The sequence below is a fragment of the Danio rerio genome, chromosome 19 (assembly GCF_052040795.2).
Source record: "Danio rerio strain M-AB ecotype USA chromosome 19, GRCz13ab, whole genome shotgun sequence".
Classification (NCBI taxonomy): Eukaryota; Metazoa; Chordata; class Actinopteri; order Cypriniformes; family Danionidae; genus Danio; species Danio rerio.
The window spans coordinates 5170001-5194047 of record NC_141039.2 but is presented as its reverse complement, the minus strand read 5'-3'; the positions used below and the strand labels follow the sequence as shown (position 1 = coordinate 5194047).

The window sequence follows — 24047 nt, the reverse complement described above, 5'->3', positions numbered from 1 at the left end:
TCTATTTTATTACGAAACTTATTTTGTAACCACTATTCCTTACCTACTAAACCTTTAATATCACCTAATCTAAAATTGGACACCTGTCTTTTTTAAAATAAGACCAAACTTAAATCTTTGCACCAAAGCGTTAAAGATTGGCAGTCATTTAAGCTGAACATAATTTTCATGTCTGTGTTCAAAAAATGGCGGCAACAGTTAAGGGGTTAAAGTAAACAATGTGACACCGTGAAATAAACGATGGAGCAAACTTTAAAATGATAAACTTTTTATTTTGTCCATACAAATTATAATCATATTGCACAGGATATTGCATAGTAGTCAAACGTATTCATTCATTCATTCATTCATTTTCCTTCTGCTTAGTCCCTTATTTATAAGAGGTCAACACAGCGGAATGAACTGCCAACTATTCCAGCATATGTTTTATGCAGCGGATGCCCTTCCAGCTGCAACCCAGTACTGGGAAACACCCATACACTCGCACTTACACACGCACTAATTTAGTTAATGTGTTTGGACTATGGGGGAAACCGGAACACCCAGAGAAAACCCACGCCAACACGGAGAGAACATGCAAACTCCACACAGAAATGCCAACTGACCCAGCTGGGACTTGAACCAGCAACCTTCTTGCTGTGAGGTGACAGTGCTAACCATTAAGCCACCGTGCCACCCATTAAAATGTACTATATAAATAAAATGAATCGCTGCATATCAATATCAGAATGTCATTGATGCTGCCGTGGCCTCTGTATAAACAGGAATGCCCCTTTGAGAAAGGCAAGTGAAAAGTCTGAAGTGAATGCAAGAAAGCGCATGACTCACCAAATGACTTTCTGCGTGTGCTTATAGATGGATTTCAGCCATGACTCAAATGAGGGGTGAAGGCGATGTCCGCTGGCACACATCCTGTCTAACGGCTTAGTGCAAATGAGGGCAGCTTGGAGACGAAGCATACAGTTGAAGGCAAAATTATTAACCCTCCTCTGAAATCTGTGGATGGTTGGAAAGATGATGTGTAGACAATAAATAGATGAATGGACAAATAGATAGATACATAAAAGTATGGATAGACAGACAGACAGATGGATGGATGGATGGACGGCCAGACAGACAGATGGATGGATGGATGGATGGATTGACAATAAATAGATGGATGGATAGATAGAGATATATAGATAAATTGATTGAGAGATATATAGATGTATGGATGGATAGACAATAACTAGATGGATGGATGGATGAATGGATGGATGGATGGATGGATGGATGGATGGATGGATGGACTTAAAGATGGATGGACGGATGGACACAGACAAATGGATAGACAATGATAGATAAACAATTACAGGATGGATGGACGGTTTAATGGATAGTTTGATAGATGGATGGATGGATGGATATAAAGATGGATGGGTGGATGAACAAATGAATGGATAGACATAAACAATTGCAAGATGGATGGACGGTTTGATGAACAAACAGATGGATTGATGGATAGATGGATAGACGGATAGACTAATGGATTGATGGACAGATAAAAGGATGAACGGACAGACGGTGAGCTGGTTCTTTGGCTCATTATAGCAAGATGGATTCTGATTGGCTGTCAAGAACGCACTTTCGGCAGTTGCCAGAAGTCACTGATTTGGATGGATGGATGTAGGGATGGATGGACAAGAATTGATAGACAATAAATAGATGGATGGACGGCTAGATGGATAAATATATGTATGGATGGATGGATGGATGGACAATAACTAGATGGATGGTCGGATTGATAGATGGATGGATGGATGGAAATAAAAATAGATGGACGGATGGGTGAACAAATGATTGGATAGACAATGATAGATAGACAATTACAAGATGAATGGACAGTTTGATGGACAGACAGACAAAGACAGACATTAGATAGATAGATAGATAGATAGATAGATAGATAGATAGATAGATAGATAGATAGATAGATAGATAGATAGATAGATAGATAGATAGATAGATAGATAGATAGATAGATAGATAGATAGATAGATAGATAGATAGATGATTTAGAGAATAGACGAATAGAGAAATGGATAGATGGATAATTTGCATGTGTTTTGCAGCAGTGCTGTATTCATCATCTCTTTGTCCTAGAGACAGTAGGACAGTGGTTCCAGTAAAAGATTTATTTAGCATTCGTCTGAGTTTGACCCTGCTGGAACAATGGGATCATGAAAAGAGATTACCGTGATCACATGAGAGAGAGTCACAGGACCGCATGAGACCAGTCTGAGGACAAACTGTTACAAATCCACTCATAGAGACCCCAGAAAACCTGACAACATACACACACACACACACACACACACACACACACACACGCACGCACGCACGCACACACACACACACACACACACACACACACACACACACACACACACACACACACACACACACATGCTGTCTGATGGGGTTTACACACAGAGCTCCTCACATTACAGCATTCAAGCCTGACTCAGATGTTGATGTTTAAAAACATCATCAGTAGTCACACAGGGAGGAATAATGCAGATATCAAATATCAAATGATGAAGAGATGATTTGAGCTTCACTGTGTCTTACTCTCAACTGATGTGACACAACAGGTTCAAGGGCTGTTGTTTTTTTGTCTGCTGCTTTAAAGGGACAGCTCTCCCAAAATTGAAAATTCTGTAATCATTTACTTGAGTTTTTTTCTTCTTCTGTTGAATTAAATTGGTTAGTTTTTCCAATGCATTTATGCACTTTTGAAAGCTTCAAAATAAAAGTCACTATCCAACACCACAACATGGAAGAGCCAGGATTAGATGTAAAACTATGACTGTGTTTGTAAGACAGAAAAAAAGTCATATACTCCAAGAAGGGAGAATAAATTATGGGGTCATTTTCATTTTTGGGTGAACTATTTCTTTAAGTTCTCAGGTGTGAATGGGCCTTTAGGGGCTGTTTGATGTTTATTATGCATTTCTTAGCAAAAGTACTTGACAAATGAAATTTAACTGGGGGTGGAGATGAAGTTAACCATCAAGAAATTTCTATTTTCTTGGATGTTTTGAGCAAACAACATGGTAGATCATTTTTGCTGGTCACTTACAATAATTTAACCATGCAGCTAAAAGCAAGTTGTCTTCCTATGCTGACAATGAAATGAGGAATCAATAAAGACTTTTATTTATTTATTCTTTTCCTGTTGATTTATAGTTTTCATCTGTTTAAGGCATCAAACTGCTCAAAAATTGGGATTTTAAAAACTTAAAAAAAATCTTTTTAAGGCATTAAACTACTCAAGTGTGATTACATGTTAAGGCATCAAGTTGCTTTAATTGTAATCGATTTATTTTCATCTTTTTAAAGCTCAAACTGCTCAAAATTTCTGAATAAAAAAAACAAGTTTTTCATCTTTTTGATGAAAAATTTTGATTAATTTTTTAAAGGCATCAAACTATTTAAAATTGGGATTTAAATTAAAAAGATATATTTTTAAGGAATCAAACTACTCAAAAAAGTGTGATTTTAAAAAGCTAAATTTTCATCTTTCTGATGAAAAAACTGTGATAAAGTTTAAAGCATCAAACTGCTCAAAAAGTGTGATTACATTTGTTAAGGCATCAAATTGCTTAAATTGTAATCGATTTTTTCATCTTTTTTTAAGCATCAAACTGCTCAAAAAGTGTGATTAAAAAACGATTAAAAATATTTTTTTTAAGTCGTTAGACTACTTAAAATTGGGATTTAAATTAAAAATATGTATTTTTAAGGCATCAAACTACTCAAAAATTAGATTTATTTTGTTTTTATTTTTAAGGCATCAAACTGCTTAAAACGTGATCAAAAATGTAAGGCATCAAACTACTCAAAAATTGTGATTTTAAAAAGCTAAATTTTCATCTTTGTTGATGAAATTTTTAAAATAAAATTTAAGGTATCAAGTTGCTTAAAAATGTAAAAAAAATCGTCTTTTTAAGGCATCAAATTGCCTAAAAATTGTAACAATTAAAAAAAAAAAATCTTTTTAAGGCATCAAACTGCTTAAAAGGTCTAATAAAAAAAAATTATGGCATCAAACTACTCAAAAATTGTGATTTAAAAAAACTAATTTTTCATCTTTTTTGGGCATCAACAAAAATCATCTTTTCTCACCAAAGCTCAATTGGAAATGCTAAAAATAAATTATAGTTTGACAATTTAAAATCACTGCTTTTTAAAAAGAATATATTTAAATTGTATAATTTATTAATGTGATTCAAAGTTGATTTCATTGTCAAATGATCATTCAGGTATAATTATAATCATTATTTTTTTTAAAAAAATCCATATTCTATACCTTTATAATCTATAATATGGCGATGTGCAGCATTCAAAATATTAAACAATTCTAAAGTCAAAATCCATTATCAATCAGAAAACGAAGAACTTAATCTTCTATATTGATCTTATTCTAGATCATCTTCAATGACTAAATCTTTTTTTACCTACAAAATTCCCTCAAGACATTTTGCCTAAAGCAGTGTGGACAAACCTGTCTGATCAGAAGTGTGCTGTAAAATCTGCTGTTTCACATCTGTAACAGTGTGCTGGCATCTAGGGTATTTCTAGTCCCCCGGCAAGCCCAGGCCACATGCGTTAAACACATCAAAAAATGCTCAGGCCCCTGCAGGACTCGGAGGTTTGCTTTTAAATGTCACCATCTATAAAGCTATGGCAGCTATTAGCAAGTTTTTCTGTATTTACCAGATGTATGTTTGAGTAAAATATGAATATTTATTTGATTTTGATTTGATAACATGTCTTCCACCGTCTTAGCACAGTCGCCTTAAAGCAAGAAGGTCTCTGGTTCGAGTTTGAGCTGGACAAGTTGGCATTTCTGTGTGGAGTTTGCATGTTCTCCTTGTGTTGGAGTGGGTTTCCTTTAGGTGCTTTTCAAAGTCCGAAGACATGCGCTACTTAAAGAGATACAGTATTCTACCCAAAAATTTTTAATTCTGTCATCATTTACTCACCATTTCCTTGTTTCAAACCATTATGAGCTTCTTTTTTTCTGTAGAACACAGAAGAAGTTATTTTGAAAAATGTTGGAAACCTGTTGGAAAAGTGTTTTTCTTACTATGGAAGTCAATGGTTACAGGTTTTCAGCTTTCTTCAAGATATCTTATCTTGCATTCAACAGAAAATATAAACACGTAAAGGTTTGGAACCACTTGAGGTGAGTAAATTTTATACTAGATTTGTATATTTATGTAATGTTATAGAATTAAAACCTTGCTTAAAAAATCATTTGAACGTATTTGGAAAAAAACCCAAAAAAAATGTAATTTTTTTGTCATTTTTATGCTCTAAACATTTTTACATTTCAGTATTTTAAACTTTAAAGAAATGTCATCATTGGTCAATAAATCAAAATAGGGCTGCACAAAATTAGAACAATCTGATTTTGCAATATTTTATTTTTCTGCAGTAAATATTGAGATATTAATAGAGTTTCACAAGAATAGCACTATTTGATGGTTTTCTGGGGAGTCTAACAGTATTCAGGGACAGAAACTGCATAATTACAATGCAAAAAAAATGCTCTTCTTACTTTGTTTTGTCTTGTTTCTAGTCCAAATATAAAAATATATATAAATAATAATAAAAAAAAATTCTAGACCAAGTAAAATTAGTTAATTTTCACTGTCAGAAAAATAAGTGAAAATTAAGAGTTTTAAGGAAATAATCTTGTTTTTGTTTTATAATGTAGATATTTGGACTAGAAACAAGAAACAAGACAAGATTTCTACTGTTTTTTTTTTTGTTTTGTTTTTTTTTTGCATTAATCATATAAATTCTTTGATATTCTTAAATGCAGTGATTAAATACAAATCTGTAGCTCCTGGCCAACTGTAATTTAGACTGAACATTGCATATATATGTGTATATATATATCCACTATATATATATATATTGCGGAAGCGCACATTGCGATATTGATGCTGAAATGTTATATTGTACAGCCCTAGACCAAAACCAAAATTGTTCTAAAGAAAATTTCAAAATGTCTTCATAATCATTTGCAATTATCCCTCGTGCTCAATTTATAGTCCAGATTATTCCAGATTTTCACACCGGCCTGTAAATGCCAGCCTAAGTCAAATGGCATGAGCTGAATTTACATGGGCCGTCATTTCAAAAATGACATCCGCAGTCCAGCTCGCCAAATCCTTCACATTTACTGACCTTCACCAAAAAAAACACCATTTAGATCAGTAGATATTTGGCATCTCCATTAAGAAAAAAAAAATCCCTACAAATGCACCAACACACACAAACAAAGGAGTAAATCCAGTGTAAAACTGCAATGTGCTTCATTAAGTTTGTGGAGTCTTTATCCACCAGTTCAGTCCAGCTATAGAGATGTTTACACTCAACCCCAAAGCTTTTTTCCTCTCAGCATACCATAAACATGCGTCACATAACCAACAAATGACTCACACAGGTTAACACTGAACTATTTCTGACCTCTGGAACCACACGTTAGCTCTCTCTGCAACCAAATTAGTGTAACCGAAATCGAATCATCCGGCACACAACGTACCGTCCACATCAATGTCACAAGCCTGTTGTGTAGAAATGCGATGAAGCCAGATGGCCGGCGCGTTGCGTTTGGCAGAATATGCACCCAATATGTTCCTGACAGGGATTTGCTGTGCGCCGGGAGATTTTCCCTGCCAGCGTTTAAGACTGTAGTCAATAAGAAAAGCCTCAATGCAGTACAACAAAGAACACAGATAAATGAAGAGAGTAACCGTCCATCAGCTTACCTGCCAGAGCGATGCTCCGGAGACGTGATCCGCGCGCCCGCTGTGATCCTATGTCATTAAGTTGAGAGGCAGGGTGTGTGTGTGTGAGTTAGTGTGAGTGTGGCAGCTCACAGTGTTGACATGAGCGGCTCACGGCGGCGGCTGATGCTGCTGGTACTGATGCTGTTGTTGCCATGGCGATCATTCAGGTTCTGTGTGCTGCGGCAGCGCGCTTGCGTTCTCCCTCCTCCAGAGATGATGCTCAATCTGCCTGAGTACTGCCGCTGCACCACTCTCTCTCTCTCTCTCTGATTATGCTCTCTGTGTTGTCACATGCACTATGCTTGCGGGTTTACAGTGCATACGGGTTTACATGCGCACTGAAAAAAAGCGACTCATTGGATTTACTACATTCTTTTCAAGGTTAACTGTTTGCAAACAATTTCGATGGTGCTGAATTTAAATACACAAACTAAGTTGAACATTACTGAATTTAATTTGTTTAAATTCAGCCCACATACATTGTTAATAACCACTTACCTTAAAGTAATGTAGTAAATCCAATAAATCTTTGTTTTGTTCAGTGTGAGACAGTTTAGCTTTAGCAGCACAAATGCGAGCTTGTGTTGTAATAGGATTATAATTATAATGATAAATTAAAGAGCCCCTACGCTAGTCCTGCGCAATTCTGGCTAAAATGAGAATCGCCATTCTTACTTAAAAAAAAATCACGATTTTCTCACGATTCTATAGGCGTAAAATAAAGCTTAATTATTATTTTTGTTGCTCAAACATGTGGTAAAACACTAAAGTAAAGTGTTCACTAAAGTACATATGACTGGCAGGCACACATATGTCCTCTTGGTAGTAAACAAACAGTGCGTCAGCTCATGCGTGATTTCGTGGCCGCGAATATGTCATTACATTAAGACAGATATGACATTTTGGGGTGAACTATACCTTATACAGTATATGACAATTTTAACACCCTTTAGAGGTGTCTATGTGAAGACTTGTGCAGCCTCTTTTTACGCTTTTCTCCTGACTTTGAAAATATAATTGGCTGAATTGTAGAAAAGCTGAAATAATATCGTGTGGGGGGTCGAATCGAGATCACAATCTTTTTTCGATTAATCGTGCAGCCCTACCCTACACTGTAAAATGTAATAACTTGATCTTATTTGGCCTAAACCGATTGCCTTAACATTTATGTCAAGTAGTGTATTAATTTTTTAGGTGAGCATAACTTAAAATAGTTTGTATTTAGAGCTTCTTAATAAACTTCAGTACTGTTCAGTACAAAGTACAGTGCATCCAGAATTGATTTATAGCGCTTTACTTTTTCCACAATTGTTTGTTACAGCATTGCAGCTGGAACGGCATCCGCTGTAAAAAAACTTGCTGGATAAGTTGGTGGTTCATTCCGCTGTGGCGACCCCGGATTAATAAAGGGACTAAGCCGACAAGAAAATGAATGAATAAATGTTTGTTACAGCTTTATTCCAATATGGATTAAATGTATTTATTTCCTCAAATTTTTACACACAATACCCCATAAAGACAATGTAAAAAAATAGTTTATTAAAAATATTTATTAAAAATAAAAAAAAAACTGAAAAATCTCATGTACATAAGTATTCTCAGCATTTGCCATGAAGCTCTAAATTGAGCTCAGTTACATTCTGTTTTCACTGATCATTCTTGAGAGGTTTCAGCTATGTTCACCTGTGGTCACTTCAGTTTATTGGACATGATTTGAAAAGACATACACCCGTCTATATGAAGAGAAAGGAATTGTCTGTAGACCTACAAGACAGGATTGTCTCCAGGCACATTGCTGACGAAGGTTACAAAAAACTTTCTGCTGCTCTGAAAGTTCTAATGAGTACAGTGACCTCCATCATCCGTAAGTGGAAGATGTTTGGAACCACCAGGACTAGAGCTGGCCGGCCATCTAAGCTGAGTGATAAGGGGAGAAGGGCATTAGTCAGGGAGGTGATCAATAACCCGATGGTCACTCTGTCTGAGCTCCGGAAGACAACCATCTGTGCAGCAATCCACCAATCAGGCCTGTATGGTAGAGTGGCCAGACGGAAGCAACTCCCCGCCTGGAATTTGCCAAAAGACATCTGAAGGACTCTCAGACCATTAGAAACTAAATTCTCTGGTCTGATGAGACTAAAATTGAACTCTTTGAAGTGAATGCCAGACGTTTCATTTGGAGAAAACCAGGCAGCACTCATCACCAGGCTAATACCATTCCTACAGTAAAGCACGATGGTGGCAGCATCATGCTGTGGGGATGTTTTTAAGCAGCAGGAACTGGAAGACTAGTCAGGATAGAGGGAAAGAGGAATGCAAAAATATACAAAGACATCCTGAATGAAAACCTGCTTCAGAATGCTCTTGACCTCAGACTGGGGCGACGGTTCATCTTCTAGCAGGACAATGACCCACAGCACACTGCCAAAATATCAATGGAGCGCCTTCACAACAACTCGGTGAATGTTCTTGAGTGGCCCAGCCAGAGCCCAGACCTAAATCCTATTGAAGATCTCTGGAGAGATCAGAAAATGGCTGTACACCGTTGCTTCCCATCCAACCTGATAGAGCTTGAGAGGTAATGCAAAGAGGAATGGGCAAAAATTCACAAAGACAGGTGTGCCAAGCTTGTGGCATCCTATTCAAAAAGGCTTGAGGATGTAATGCTGCCAAAGGTGCATCAACAAAGTATTGAGCAAAGGCTGTGAATACTTACATACATATGATTTTCAGGTTTTTACCTTTAATAAATTTGCAACATTTTAGAAAAATAATTTCACATTGTCATTACGGTGTATTGTGTGTTGAATTTTAGGAAATAAATAAATTAAATCCTTTTTGGAATAAGGCTTTAACATAAAAAATGTGGGAAAAGTGAAGCTCTATGAATATTTTCTAGATGCACTGTAATCAGTTGTGTTAACTACATATCAGTTTATATATTTATATATATATATATATATATATATATATATATATATATATATATATATATATATATATATATATATATATATATATATAAAACGTAATAAAATGCGGGTAGTCAACGGGGCAAAAACAGCCCCAAACATAATAAAAGGGTAGTGAATTTGCCCAGAGTGAGTTGTTGAGGTTTTAAACATTTTCAAAGCATTTTCCCAAAATGTGTGTCAAAATAAGATTTGTCACCAAAAATGATTCCATTTGCTTAAACACAGAGAAAGTTGTGTCCAAATTAAGCCTCAAAATCTCCTCAGAGTGGATGAAAACGCCCCCAACAGCACACAAGGGTTAAGCATTAGAGCTAGTCATGCTCAGGTTGCATATTTATGTTACCCAGTGCACTCTGATGGTTGTTAAAACACACATGATGTTTGTTGCCGTGCACTAAAAGCATGCAGGTTTCGCTTCGGCGAGGTCACCTTACTCTGTGTACTGATCAAATATTGATGCGGTATCGCTGCATATACTGTACATCTTCAGTGTGTGTTTAAAAGCTCACGTCGGTAGCTCCATAACAATGTGGTCTTACTGAGGCCCGGCAGACTGTGCAGGTGTGTGCAGATGTGTTATGAGCTTATCCCAACTCTGCACCATCTGGTCTGGGACAGGTAACTTCCTGATTGGATCAGCTCGCAGGAAGCACAAATACTAAGGTTGGCGTTATTGCATAAGAGAATGGTATGAGTCCTTCAAAGCGTGTACTGTAAATGATGTATGTGAAGATTGTGTGTTTGTTTACTGTAAATAATAGCGGTTTTCTGTAGGCGTAGAATCCCTGGATGAATTGAAATTGCGGAAATGTGCAGCATACAACTGGCGCATCACATAATAATGCAATGCAGCAGCTTGAACTATGGATAATAATGGTAATATACAACGCAACTCATTCATCTTCTGTCTGTCATTTCATAAACATTTTTTTCAAAGCACAACTGAGTCTGAATATTGGGATTGGATGAAGTTTTTAAAATTAATAATAATAAGAAGAAATAAAATAATAAATATTACGTAATTCAGTTTTACCGCAGCTTTACACTAAAATCCAATAAAAAACTTCTCTGACCACATTTCTAGAACTGCTCGATCGTGCAGATTCGCACTCTATAACATCAGAAAGATCCGACCCTTCTTATCTGAACATGCAGCTCAACTCCTTGTTCAAGCTCTTGTTCTCTCCAAACTGGATTACTGCAACTCTCTACTAGCTGGGCTTCCAGCTAACTCTGTCAAGCCTCTTCAACTGCTCCAGAACGCAGCAGCACGAGTGGTCTTTAATGAACCTAAACGAGCACATGTCACTCCGCTGCTAGTCCGTTTGCACTGGCTGCCAGTTGCTGCTCGCATCAAATTCAAAGCTCTGATGTTTGCCTACAAAGTGACTTCTGGCCTTGCTCCTTCTTATCTGCTCTCACTTCTGCAGATTTATGTGCCCTCCAGAAACTTGCGTTCTGTGAATGAACGTCGCCTCGTGGTTCCATCCCAAAGAGGGAAGAAATCACTTTCGTGAACGCTCACGCTCAATCTGCCCAGTTGGTGGAATGAACTCCCTAACTGCATCAGAAAAGCAGAGTCACTCGCTATTTTCAAGAAACGACTAAAAACTCAACTATTTAGTCTCCACTTCACTTCCTAATCTGCAATTGCTTCTCTGAATATCACACTAACTGTACCAAAAAAAAAAAAATAAAAAAAACTAATACTACTAATACTTTTCTTCTTACCCTTTACAGACCTGAAACTTGCCTACAGCACTTATTCATTGTTGCTCTTAGTTGTGTAAATTGCTTCCTTGTCCTCATTTGTAAGTCGCTTTGGATAAAAGCGTCTGCTAAATGACTAAATGTAAATGTAAATGTAAAAAGATACTGTTTACCTTGACTGAAAGCTTTCTGCTTAAGAAGAGCCCAAAGATACTCAATAGGGTTTAAGTCAGGTGAAGAGGGAGGCCATTTGATTAGTTTTTCATCTTTAAGATCTTTACTGGCCAGCCACGCATTGGAGTGGAGCGTCGTCTTGCATAGAAATCAAAGTCTTCTTGAGAGATGCAGACTTTTTACTGTACCTCTGCTCGGACAAAGTCTGAGAGTTGATCTTGAGTCCATTTTCATCGTAAAAATGTGAAACCAATTATGTGAAAAGGTGTAACTAGCTCATCTTTAGCTCTCAGGGGTCTAAGGGTGTTTTTGGGCTGTGGAGAAGTTTTGACATGCACTGACATTTGTGTTGTTTTCAGTATCTTAAAAACATATTAATGGCTAAAGTGTGAAAACACTGTAAACAGCACAAGCTGGGCTACAATATTACCTAAGCAGCATGTTTGTATGTGTTTGTGTTTTTGAGAAAGAAACGTTTATGCGTGGTTAGTAAAATTCAAAAAATTGGTAACACTTTAGAATAACTATCCGTTATAACTAGTTAATAGACCATTAATAAACTGTTAGTTAACAAGTTATAAATGACTTGTTAAATAAAAGTTAATGGTTTGTTAATTATTTACAACTGTGCCTTATAGATGGGCAATGGATAACTTACAAGCCGTTAGTTGACAAGTTGTAAATGACTTTTTAACTGTATTTTAATGATTTAAAACTATACCTAATAAATTTTTAAGAGCTCATGAACAAGCTGTTAGTAAATTACTTAATAAAGACTTGTTAAGTATCAGTTATGGTGTGTATATGTTATTGGGATGTTATTCTAAAGTTGCAGATATTTTTCATTTATTAACTGTTAGTTAATGAGGAATAGTTGCAACTTTAGAATAACGTCCCAATAACATGCTTAAGCTAATAACTAACACTTAGCTATTATATTTACTCACACTTTACAGACGAGAGTTGTTCATCGTTTGTTAACCATCTACTAATACCAATGAATCCTTGTAGAACAGCAAATGGATGGAATAAGTTCAAGCTACAGAAATTTGATGTAATATTTAAAATATAAAATGTTTGTTTCTAAACCTTGTTCCACCTATAGGCTTTTCTGTGTGCTGTGTTTTAGCAAAGAAACTCCACAGATGAAATGTTAAAAGTTGTCTTTAATGTATAGAAACACACATACTGAACCATGACATGGCAGTACAGCAGTATGCAAGAATACAAACCCATGAAGTGCTAAACATGAAAACAAAATAAATAAAAATTTAAAATTACACCAGTGGTCTAATAAAAAAGTTTCACTGGTGTTAATATAGGGTGAACAACTGATCTGTAAAGTGTGAGTAAATATAATAGTTAAGTGTTAGTTATTAGCTTAAGCATGTTATTGGGACGTTATTCTAAAGTTGCAACTATTCCTCATTTACTAACAGTTAATAAATGAAGAATAGCTGCAACTTTAGAATAACGTCCCAATAACATACATACACTATTAACTGATACTTAACAAGCCTTTATTAAGTTATTTACTAACAGCTTGTTCATGATCTATTACTAATTTATTAGGTATAGTTTTAAATCATTAAAATACAGTTAAGAAGTCATTTACAACTTGTCAACAAACGGCTTGTAAGTTATCTATTAGCCATCTATAAGGCACAGTTGTAAATAATTAACAAACTATTAACTTTTATTTAACAAGTCATTTATAACTTGTTAACTAACAGTTTATTAATGGTCTAATAACTAGTTATAACAGATAGTTATTCTAAAGTGTTACCAAAAAATGTAATGATGTTTTTTTTTTCTTAAACCATTTTAAGGTCAAAATTATTAGCCCCTTTAATTACATATTTTTTCAGATTGTTTACAGAACAAACCATCATTATACAAGGACTTGCCTAATAACCCAAACTTAGTTAACCTAATTAATCCTTTAAATTTCACTTTAAGCTGAATACTAGTATCTTAAAAATATCTAGGAAAATGTTATTTACGGTCATCATGGCCAAGATAAGATAAATCAGTTATAGAGATGAGTTATTAAAACTATTATGTTTAGAAATGTGTTGCAGAAATCTTGGGAAACAGAAATTGGGGGGAAAAATAAACAAGGGGGCTAATAATTCTGACTTCAACTGTATGTACTGTTGTACCTATTATAATACACACACACACACACACACACACACACACACACACACACACACACACACACACACACAATATGTCAGTGCACTATTTCAGTCGTAGCCTCAGGCGGTGTCTCTTTCTACTAACTGACCACACATGCTCTCGCTCACCCAAATGAAATGCATATCTATATCAACAGCCTTGCTTCTTCTGTATCTCCTCTACAGCACAGAAGCCAGAGAATCCCTGACACGGTAATTCTGCACTGTTCACACATTCCTCAATGTTTTGTGTGTGTGTGTGTGTCTAAAATCTTTAATTAATGACCAGCCATCCAGATGTTCCATGTCAGCCCGAACATGTGTTTTATGAGGACACCATGCCTGCTTCAGCATTTCTCCATTTTAACCATTCCTATAACTTTTTTCAACACTTTCTTCCCCCCCCCCCACCACCACCTCACACACTTTCTTTCATCCCTTTATACCAGTTTTGAAACTTTAATCTGGCGAAGAGTGAAGCTGTTGAATTATATATCCTGTATAAGATGAAATGCAGATTCTGTCCGGGCCCTACGGCGATATACCCCAAGTCCTCTTGTAAGGAATAAATTACATCACATTTGATGTAACAGAAGTCATGACAAGCCTGTGAGCAAGTCACTTTTTTTTTTACACCCGTTTTCATGTCAGTATTTCTTTTTTGTCAGTAGTTTGTGATGCGGGCAAAGCTGCGAGGCAAGACTTTTATTTTGCATTTCAAAGCATTCCTCTTATTTGTTCTCTTTATTAAATATTGTTCTTTATTTATTTAATCCAGTAAGCTAAAACGAGTCTGACTAATCTGTTTTAAACATAAAAATGCTTTATCTGGTTTTATTATGCAATGTGACCCATCTGTTAGCTCTATACCTCAACATCCCTCACAGTTAGTCATCGGGTTGTCTAACAGAAGATTGGCACGGATTTGTTAGCTGCTGCTGCTTTTCTTGTCTTGTCTTCTTATTTTTTTAATGCTTAAACACATATTTTAAGGTTTATTATACAATTCCTTAAGATTAGTCATCAGTGGGTTTGACACAAGTATCATGTGCCCACAGAATTTAGCAGAAAAGTTCTGCTTTAAATCGTCCATCCTGTTCTTTTATTGTAGAAGTTTTGGTGCGCTCTTTAAATGAAATGCTGGGTTGTTTTATTTTTACAAAAATGATTGCAAACTTTCACATAAAATCAGTTTGCGGGTTTTAAACAAAACTTAGAAGACCTGGAAGGTGTGTGTGTGTGTGTGTGTGTGTGTGTGTGTGTGTGTGTGTGTGTGTGTGTGTGTGTGTGTGTGTGTGTGTGTGTGTGTGTGTGTGTGTGTGTGCGCGTGTGCATGTTTTTGTGACATATCAGGACACAAATCTGTATAATGACATGGGTATGACACAGGTCTTAAAGGGGGTTAAATATGTGGACATTGGTGACGTCCTCATTTCTCAAAATGCTTATAAATCCTACAGAATGAGTTTAATCAGAGAGTAAAGCTGTCACAGTCTGACACAGTCTCCGGTGATGGTTGGGTTTAGGGGTGGGTTGGGGTGAGGGCAATACCATATATGGTTTGGACCGTATAAAATGAATGGAAACCTATGTAATGTCCCCACTTTTCACAAAAACAAACATGTGTGTGTGTGTGTGTTTTCTATACACTCAAAAAATGATTTTTGCTGATTGTTCAAGCTATTTTTGGACAGTTTTCATGTTATTTTGTTAAAGAAGCTCCAGATTTGGCTTCAGTACTGACTTATCTAATGTATATGCACATATATAATATTGAAAAGCTTCCTATAGAATATAATAATTTAAATGAGAGATTTGTGAGGGGTGTACTTGTATACTCAATACTCTAAAAGGAGTTTAAGTTTGGATATCAAAGGTGAATTCAAGAAGATGCTCAAGGAAGAAATTAGTTTTACAATATGACAGACAGACAGACAGACAGACAGACAGACAGACAGACAGACAGACAGACAGACAGACAGACAGACAGACAGACAGACAGACAGACAGACAGACAGACAGACAGACAGACAGACAGACAGACAGACAGACAGACAGACAGACAGACAGATAGATAGATAGATAGATAGATAGATGGATAGATAGATAGATAGATAGATAGATAGATAGATAGATAGATAGATAGATAGATAGATAGATAGATAGATAGATAGATAGATAGATAGATGGATAGATAGATGATATAGACTCAAATAAAATAAGCTTGTTTTTAAACTAGTGAAAATGAGTTGAAAACACAATTCTTAAGTTTTTTGTGACAGCTTAATTTTTTTATGTTCAATTTAGTTACATTTGTAAAAACGATTAAGTTAACTTCATTGATTTGTGTTGGGATAACATGAATGAATTGTTTGGAACCCAGCATTTTTAGTGTGTGCACACTCAACAACAACAAAGGATTTTACTGCTTGTTCAAACTGCTTATTTAAAATGAGCTGAATCAACACAATCCTTGAGATTTTTTTGGGACAACTTAATTGTTTTATGTTCAATCCACTTAAATGTGTTAAGCTGATTGATTTGTGTTGGGACAGCCTGAATGAATTGTGTGGAACCCTGTCTATTCAAACAGCCATAACAAAGTGACAAATACTGAAAATGAGAATGAAAATGTGGTCACTTTATTTGTTTTATTTAATTTAGGTCATACAAATCATACTGTTAACAAAATGATATGACTTATACTCTACCTTAACAAACTCCTACACTGTAAAACCTGACAGTGAAAATCACTAAATTAAGTGAGTTTAACTTATATATTTTTTAAAAGTTACTTCAACTCAACGAAAAGAGTTATGGTAACCCATAAACTGATTTTATCATGCAGAACTCAAAACGAATGAGTTATGAATAGACAATTTCTATTTTTTCGTGTGTGTGCTAGAAGCAATACCAAACCATTGAAGAGACTAGAGGATTAAGTTGTTTGGACTCGATTCAATCTTTACCATACTAATACTCTGAATGTTTGACGACAAAAGAGTTTTGAACTCAGTGTTGAAGGTAATAAGATAATTAAATACCTCATTACTTACTTAAATGGAGTAAGTTCACAATATTGTGTAGATTAGATTCTTGAACTCAAATGGTTTGTAGCAATCGGTTTCCTCAAATGATTTGAGTTGCCTTAACTTACTGGGTTTTACAGTACTCAGTTGGTTTGAGTTCTCTTCATCTATTGGGTTTTGCTGTGCTCAAATTGCTTCGTTTACTCAAATGAATTAAGTTCACAGCACTCATTAGGATTAGTTTTTAAACTTAAATAGGTTTGTTGCAATCTGTGTCCTCAAATGGTTTGAGTTACCTTAACTTTTGGAGTTTTACAGTGCTGTAATTATGTAAACAGAACTTCAATGGTAAAAATAGCTTAAATTTGCATACAAAAACTGCTTAACCAACCAATAAATTTGAGCAACACCATTTGCGAGGATACAAAAAACATTTACACATTACCAAAGTAAAGATTTTTAGGTAGTATTGCTTTAAATTTGATGTGAAAAATTGCTTCAAAAGAGATGCAAAAATTATGCACTATATTTTTAAGTACATCTACACTGAAAAAAATATTCAAAGATGATTCCTTGGACTTACTCATTTATTTTTTTGTGTTAAGTGGTTGTAAACAATTCATTTGTGTTGAATTTAAACAAACAATTTAAGTTGATCATTATTAAACTTAATTTGTTTGTTTAAATTCAACACAAATAAATAGTTTGCAACAGTTCTGCAGCACTTTTTTCAGTGAAGCATATTTTTTTCAGTGCTGGAGTCCACACAATTCATTCATGTTAACCCAACACAAATCAATTAAGTTTACTTGATAGTTTTTACAAATTAAGTGGATTTACTTGAACTTTTTTTTTTTTTTTTTTTTTTAAGGGTACAGATTCTCTCCAACAATCAGTGCTCGAAATAAAATGCACTATAACGAAGCAGAAGGCTTCACAGTAATTGCCTCGCCCAGATTCAGTCAAACTGAACCACACAACAACCTTCCCAGAATCCTCCACCAACTCAACTCAAAATGCATACGCAACCTTTGTGCAACCGCAAGGTTTAAAGTATGATTCCTGAATAATGGCTGTCATCCAGCTTGGGATGCTGAATATAGTTTTTTTTTTTTCACAAACACACAATCTAAGCATGTTTATGACAGGCTCTCCCTGCAGTTGGGCTTCCCATTAGCAGAATTACCGCGGCTCAACATGTGTTATTAGCTCCTGTGCAGAAATGAAAAAAGGTGCTCGTAACGCCTCAGGCTCAACATCTCCTTTAAACATTAGTCATAAAAAAGAAAAGCTTTGCCACCACCTCCTCTGAACTCTCCCAGCCAATCGGAACCAAGGAAGGTCGCCCTCGCAAAATACCCTTAATGTGTCCCAAAGGTTTGGCATCGTCTGCACAGGTCGTCCTCAGTCAGAGAGGGCCGTGGGCACCGCTGAAGACCTTCTTCTGCATCCTTTCAGACTCTCAGAAAACATGGCTCCTCATTTCAGGTAAGACCTCAAACACTGGTGGTCCTTGTGGAAGATATGGATAAGATCTTAATCTCGAGGTTGTTTTTAGGGGGGATATATGCCTCTAATGAGTTGCTTTGACCTTTTGTTGTGTGCCAAGAGTGTTGTGAAGATAATTTCTTTATTCCTTGAGCATTTAATGTTGAATTCACCCTGGATATGCAAACTTAAATCTCTTTTTAGTGTTTTAAGCATTTATATTGGATCTTTAGCAGGATCTTGTGTCATTCTGTTGACGTTACACTGTAAAAAAATGCTTAGTTCCACACAATCGATGTGTTCACTGTAAAAAAAAAAAAATTAAAATGCATAAAATTTTTAAGCTGAATTAAATTAACCTTATGACTCCATTGAACTTATGTTAAACGGACTTAAAACAGCTTGCTTAACTTATAAAATTAAGTTAGAACATGATTAACTTAGTTTATTACAATGACCTAAAAACATATGCTTCCAGGACTAATTGATGATATACTTTTTGACAACATGGAGGAATTAAGTTAATTTATTGGTTTTTATTAATTTAAGTGGATTAAACACAAAAAAAATTAAGTTGACCCCCCAAAAAGCTCAATAATTGTGTTTCAGTTCATATATTATGTTAAACTGACTTAAAACAACTCGCGTAACTTAAATTAAGTTAGAACAGGATTAACTTAGTTTAATTAGTTTCAATGACCTCAAAAAACATACTGTCAGGAATAATTAATCGGATAATTTTTTACAACATAAATAATTTAAGTTCATTATTGGGTTTTACAAATTTAAGTGGATTGAATATAAAACACTTAAGTTGACTGACCCAAAAAAAACTCAATAACTGTTGTTTCTGCTCATATATTATGTTAAACTAACTTAAAACAGCTTGCATAACTTAAAAAATCAAGTTAAAACCGGCTTAACTTCGTTTATTAGTAACAATACCCTAAAAACATATGCTGCCAGCAATAATTGATCATATAATTTTTTTTACAACATGAAGGAATAATTTATTGGGTTTAACAAATTTAAGAAGATTGAACATAAAACAATTAAGTTGACCCCCAAAAAAGCTCAATAATTCTGTTGTTTCAGCTCATATATTATGTTAAACTGACTTAAATCAGCTCACATAACCTATTAAATTAAGTTAGAACATGATTAAGTTAGTTTAATTAGTTACAATGACCCAAAAACATGATGTCAGGGCTAATTGATCATTTTACAACCTGACGAAATTGTTAAAGTATTGTTTTTTTTACAAATTTAAGTAGATTGAACATAAAGCTATTAAGTTGACCCCCCAAAAAAACTCAATAATTGTGTTGTTTCAGCTCATATATTATGTTAAACTGACTTAAATCAGCTTGTGAAACTTGTAAAATTAAGTTGGAACAGTATTAAGTTAGTTTAATTTGTTACAATGAAGTAAAAACATGTGCTGGCTGGACTAATTGATCATACTTTTTGACAACATGGAGGAATTAAGTTATTTTATTTTATTATTTTTTTTTATTATTATTATTTTTACAAATTTAAGTAGATTGAACATAAAACAATTAAGTTGATTGCCCCAAAAAACTTTAAAATTGTGTTGTTTCAGCTCATATATTATGTTAATCTGACTTAAAACAGCTCGCATAACTTATCAAATTAAGTTAGAACATGATTTAGTTAGTTTAACTAGTTACAATGACCTAAAAACGTGATGTCAGGAATAATTTACAACATGAAGGAATTAAGTTAATTTATTGTGTTTTAAAAATATATATGAAGATTGAACATAAAACAATTAAGTTGACCCCCCAAAAAACTCAATAATTGTGTTGTTTCAGCTAATTTTAATAAGTAATTTGAACTTACATCAAACATAATTTTTGTGTGCAAAAGACAGATTTTTAGGCTTGTGCTTGATAAAAAGTCTTTGCAATCTCTTTTTCAAACATACACATTTTTAAAGCATCTTTTTAATTATAGTTTAGATGAAAGTTGAGGAGGAACTTCCCTCAGCGTCTGGATGAAAGGCTCCAGTTAGTTCAGAACACGTCTGAACACAAAATCTGATGATGTCCCATGGATTACAGGGTGATTGTTTGGAAACCATGCTTAAAATATTTTATAGGCCATATGTTAGCCAGTTAATTGAAATATTTTAGGGATTTTGATGAGATGAAAGTCAATGGAAAACCTGTAAATGTATTGTTAAAAAACTGCTTTTCAGGCCTTGACTTGATTAAAGATAGATAGATAGATAGATAGATAGATAGATAGATAGATAGATAGATAGATAGATAGATAGATAGATAGATAGATAGATAGATAGATAGATAGATAGATAGATAGATAGATAGATAGATAGACGGACAGACGGACAGACAGACAGACAGACAGGTTTCCTTTAAGACCTACAAGTCAATATTTCAGCGAATTTAAGACCTTTTTAATGTCTAAACTTTTTTTATTTATGTTTTTAAAGATTTGCTTCTGGCCATTTTGCCTTTATTAAGTGGATAGGACAGTATTTCACAACGCATGCTCATTCTTAAAACGAAGTCCCGTGGATGTTTCTGGAGGCTGCAAAATATGTCCTGGGAGTTTTTGTGAATCCTCGATGCTGTGTGCGCTTTTTTGCATCTTAAATGTCTCTCGCGAGTGCCGTTCGCACCCGATGTTCTCGCGTAAACCCACCAGAGGCCACTGTCGAATGACCGTCTGTCCGACTGACTGACTGATTGACTGTGCGACTGGCCAATCAACTGACCCAGCCTCCTCCTAACCTAAAGCCAACCAATTTTACCGATTGACCCGCCCACCCACTTACTTCCTTAAACCCAACCAACAATTTACAAAAATCATCCAGTAATTGATAAGCCCTCGTCTGATTTTTACTACGTTTTCGGATTTTACCACATTCTCACCCTGTTGTTTACTCGTTCATTTTATTTTTTTGGAGTCTGTTTTTGTCTTACCTGCTTTCTGGAACCGCTGTTCCCCGGACTCGAACCTGGTTGTCGTCATCATGGTCAGCTCCTCTCTGCATCTCAAGTCCGCTGACGTACACGACGAGCTAACTGAACAAACTGCTTCTAGTGGGAAAGCCCTCCACATGGAGGTAAGCGTCTGCCTGTAAGCGGCAAAAGGAACGGCGTCATACCTCCCCATTAGCGTTTGCTTAAAAAGTTAAATGCATTTGTACCTCCAGCTACATAATTCGCAGTCTCCAGAAACGTTCACATGACTACGTTTTTAGAATGAGCCTGGGTTGGTATTTCAGACGGGAAGCCAAGAGGGAGAGAGAGGGTAGGGACAGGAAATGTCCTTGAGCCAGGATTCGAACTCAGGACACCCTGAAGTACTAACACTAGGCTATTGCGCCAACCTAAATTTGAAATGTAAGACTTTTTAAGACCCGGCGGATTTCTGTAGTATTAATAACATATGAGCAGTATCATATTCAAATGTTACCATATGCAAGATCATTTTGGTATACGTGTTCATCTCAAAACATCAGAAACACTCAAGTTTTCTGACACCGATTAATCAAAGATGTCAGTTTTTAGTACTGTTTTGATTTACAAGTAGTGCGAATGCTTAATTTGTATTGGATTTGGATATTTGAAATGAGGGTGACACTCGGATTAGGAGGTGAGGTTATCTAAATCTTGGATTTGGTATGGCTGACAAACTAATAATCCATGCGGAGAGGAATATCTCCCACCCACAGCTGTCATTCCCCGTCTGAGGAAACGCTGCGGAAATCACAGGCTGCTGATTAATCACAGTACAAGAGATTTGTGACCGGCAACAACATGGTAAAACTACATCAAACTGAGGGAGAACTGCTTTATATAACATCTGACTCAATCAACATGAGCCGCAAAACATATGTAAATTAGCTTTATAGCTAACTCTGGCACAACATGTTATGTTGTACATTGTCCCTGTATAAATAAATAAAATAAATAAAAATAGTGTACAAGTATTACACTAATGATTCACACTAATGAATACACTAATGAACTTTTTTTTCTTTGGACTGTAAATGTTCCTTAGTAGTGCACTGAAAAATTTACAGTAACTTACTGGGAATTTTGGTTGCCAGTAAAACTGTAAATTTACAAGCTCACCATAAATAATTCTATTCATAATAGTCTTAAACGTCTTAAAAGGTTAATGAACCCTGCAGAAAATGAGTGAGGTCGGGAATACATTAATTAAAACCCTGTGAGTGTTTAGGGAACTTGCCAGGGAATCTGACGCACACACTAAAGCCACGACAGCTCAAGGGCCACTGCCATATCTGTCACAAACACACACACACAACAACAATTCTTAGTTTTTACATTACAATGAGATATTTCCCTTCATAAGCACATTTTCTATCTTGTATTACTCGTTGTCCATCCAAACACACTCTGTGGCCGTGATACATCACAGATTCGAAGTTGTGTAATGGTCTGTATTGTGCACCCTCGTCCTTCTGTTTCGCTATTCTGTCTTCTTCACAACAGCTGCAAATGGAAAATACAAGCTGTTATTTTAGTATAATAGAACAATTGCTTGCAAAGCACAACCGTTTGTCAAGGGAGTGAGATTAAGAGGATGAGAGAGAGAGAGTCGTTTTGACAGTGCTAACATGAAGACAGAATTACATATAAAAGCTTTACTTAATGTTGGGATAGATTTTAAGGAATAAATAATGTGGTTTTTCAAGGATGCAAAAGTTCGAATGAATACTGTTATGATTAATTCTTTAACTACAAAAATTAAGCAAACACACTACTTATAAAACAATACAGAGCTAAGAGCTGATCAGGGAAGTTGTGGTGTGTGTATCCTCCTTTCGAGGCAGATATCTTTGATTAATCCGTGTCAGAAAACTTGAGCGCATGATGCGTGATGGGCAGACGGCTTGCCAAGTTTTGTGATCGACCAACGCATGCGTAGGCCAAGTCTTTTTGTGCTGTGCTCGTAGTTCAGTGCTGTCACGGCTCTGAATTCTCAAGGCGTCCTTTTCAGATTTTGGTCCCACTTTTATTGGTTAAGGCCACTTAATATAAAGTGGGTGTCAGTTTCTGATATCTGTAAGGCAATTATAAGATCTTTTTTAGGGATGATATGCGCAAAATGTCAGCTGATAGAAATGGAATGGCTTGATAGATTGAATTGATGATGGTGGCACAAAAGATAGATTGGTGATGGATGGATATTTGAATAGGTGAATGATTAAATGGACGAATAATACATAGATTAATGGTGGAAAGGCTGGATACATTGAATTGATGGTTGAAAGAAGGATAGATTAGGGATGGATGGATGGATGGATGGATGGATGGATGGATGGATGGATGGATGGATGGATAGATATTTGAATAGTTGAATTATTAAATGGATGATAATTACTGAGATTAATGGTGGAAAGGCTGGATAGATTGAATTGATAGTTGAAAGAAGGATAGATTAGGGATGGATGGATGGATGGATGGATGGATGGATGGATGGATGGATGGATGGATGGATGGATGGATATTTAAATAGGTGAATTATTAAATGGATGATAATTACTGAGATTAATGGGGGAAAGGCTGGATAGATTGAATTGATGGGGGAAAGAAGGATAGATTAGTGATGGATGGATGGATGGAT

General features: G+C 35.5%; 2 protein-coding genes and 1 long non-coding RNA gene across 8 annotated transcripts in view; 1 reads left to right on the top strand and 2 right to left on the bottom strand.

The window, feature by feature from the left end:
• fam135b (family with sequence similarity 135 member B) overlaps positions 1–7072 on the bottom strand; it is a 78423-nt gene extending 71351 nt beyond the window's left edge. Inside the window, exon 1 of the mRNA XM_087295277.1 lies at positions 6825–7072. The gene's annotated coding sequence lies outside the window, so the exon portion shown is untranslated. The remainder of the gene's footprint in view (positions 1–6824) is intronic.
• An 11234-nt stretch (positions 7073–18306) lies between these two features.
• The window catches only part of col9a1c (collagen, type IX, alpha 1c), a 61221-nt gene continuing 55480 nt past the window's right edge, over positions 18307–24047 (top strand). For all 6 annotated transcript variants that reach the window (XM_087295275.1, XM_087295273.1, XM_087295272.1 and 3 more), the window contains exon 1: positions 18307–18401. In XM_087295275.1, coding sequence (XP_087151401.1) covers positions 18385–18401 — 17 coding nt within the window. In that variant the 5' untranslated portion in view covers positions 18307–18384. The remainder of the gene's footprint in view (positions 18402–24047) is intronic.
• The window catches only part of LOC141378990 (uncharacterized), an 18185-nt gene continuing 14068 nt past the window's right edge, over positions 19931–24047 (bottom strand). The window contains exon 3 of the long non-coding RNA XR_015516390.1: positions 19931–22912. This is a non-coding gene — a long non-coding RNA (uncharacterized LOC141378990). The remainder of the gene's footprint in view (positions 22913–24047) is intronic.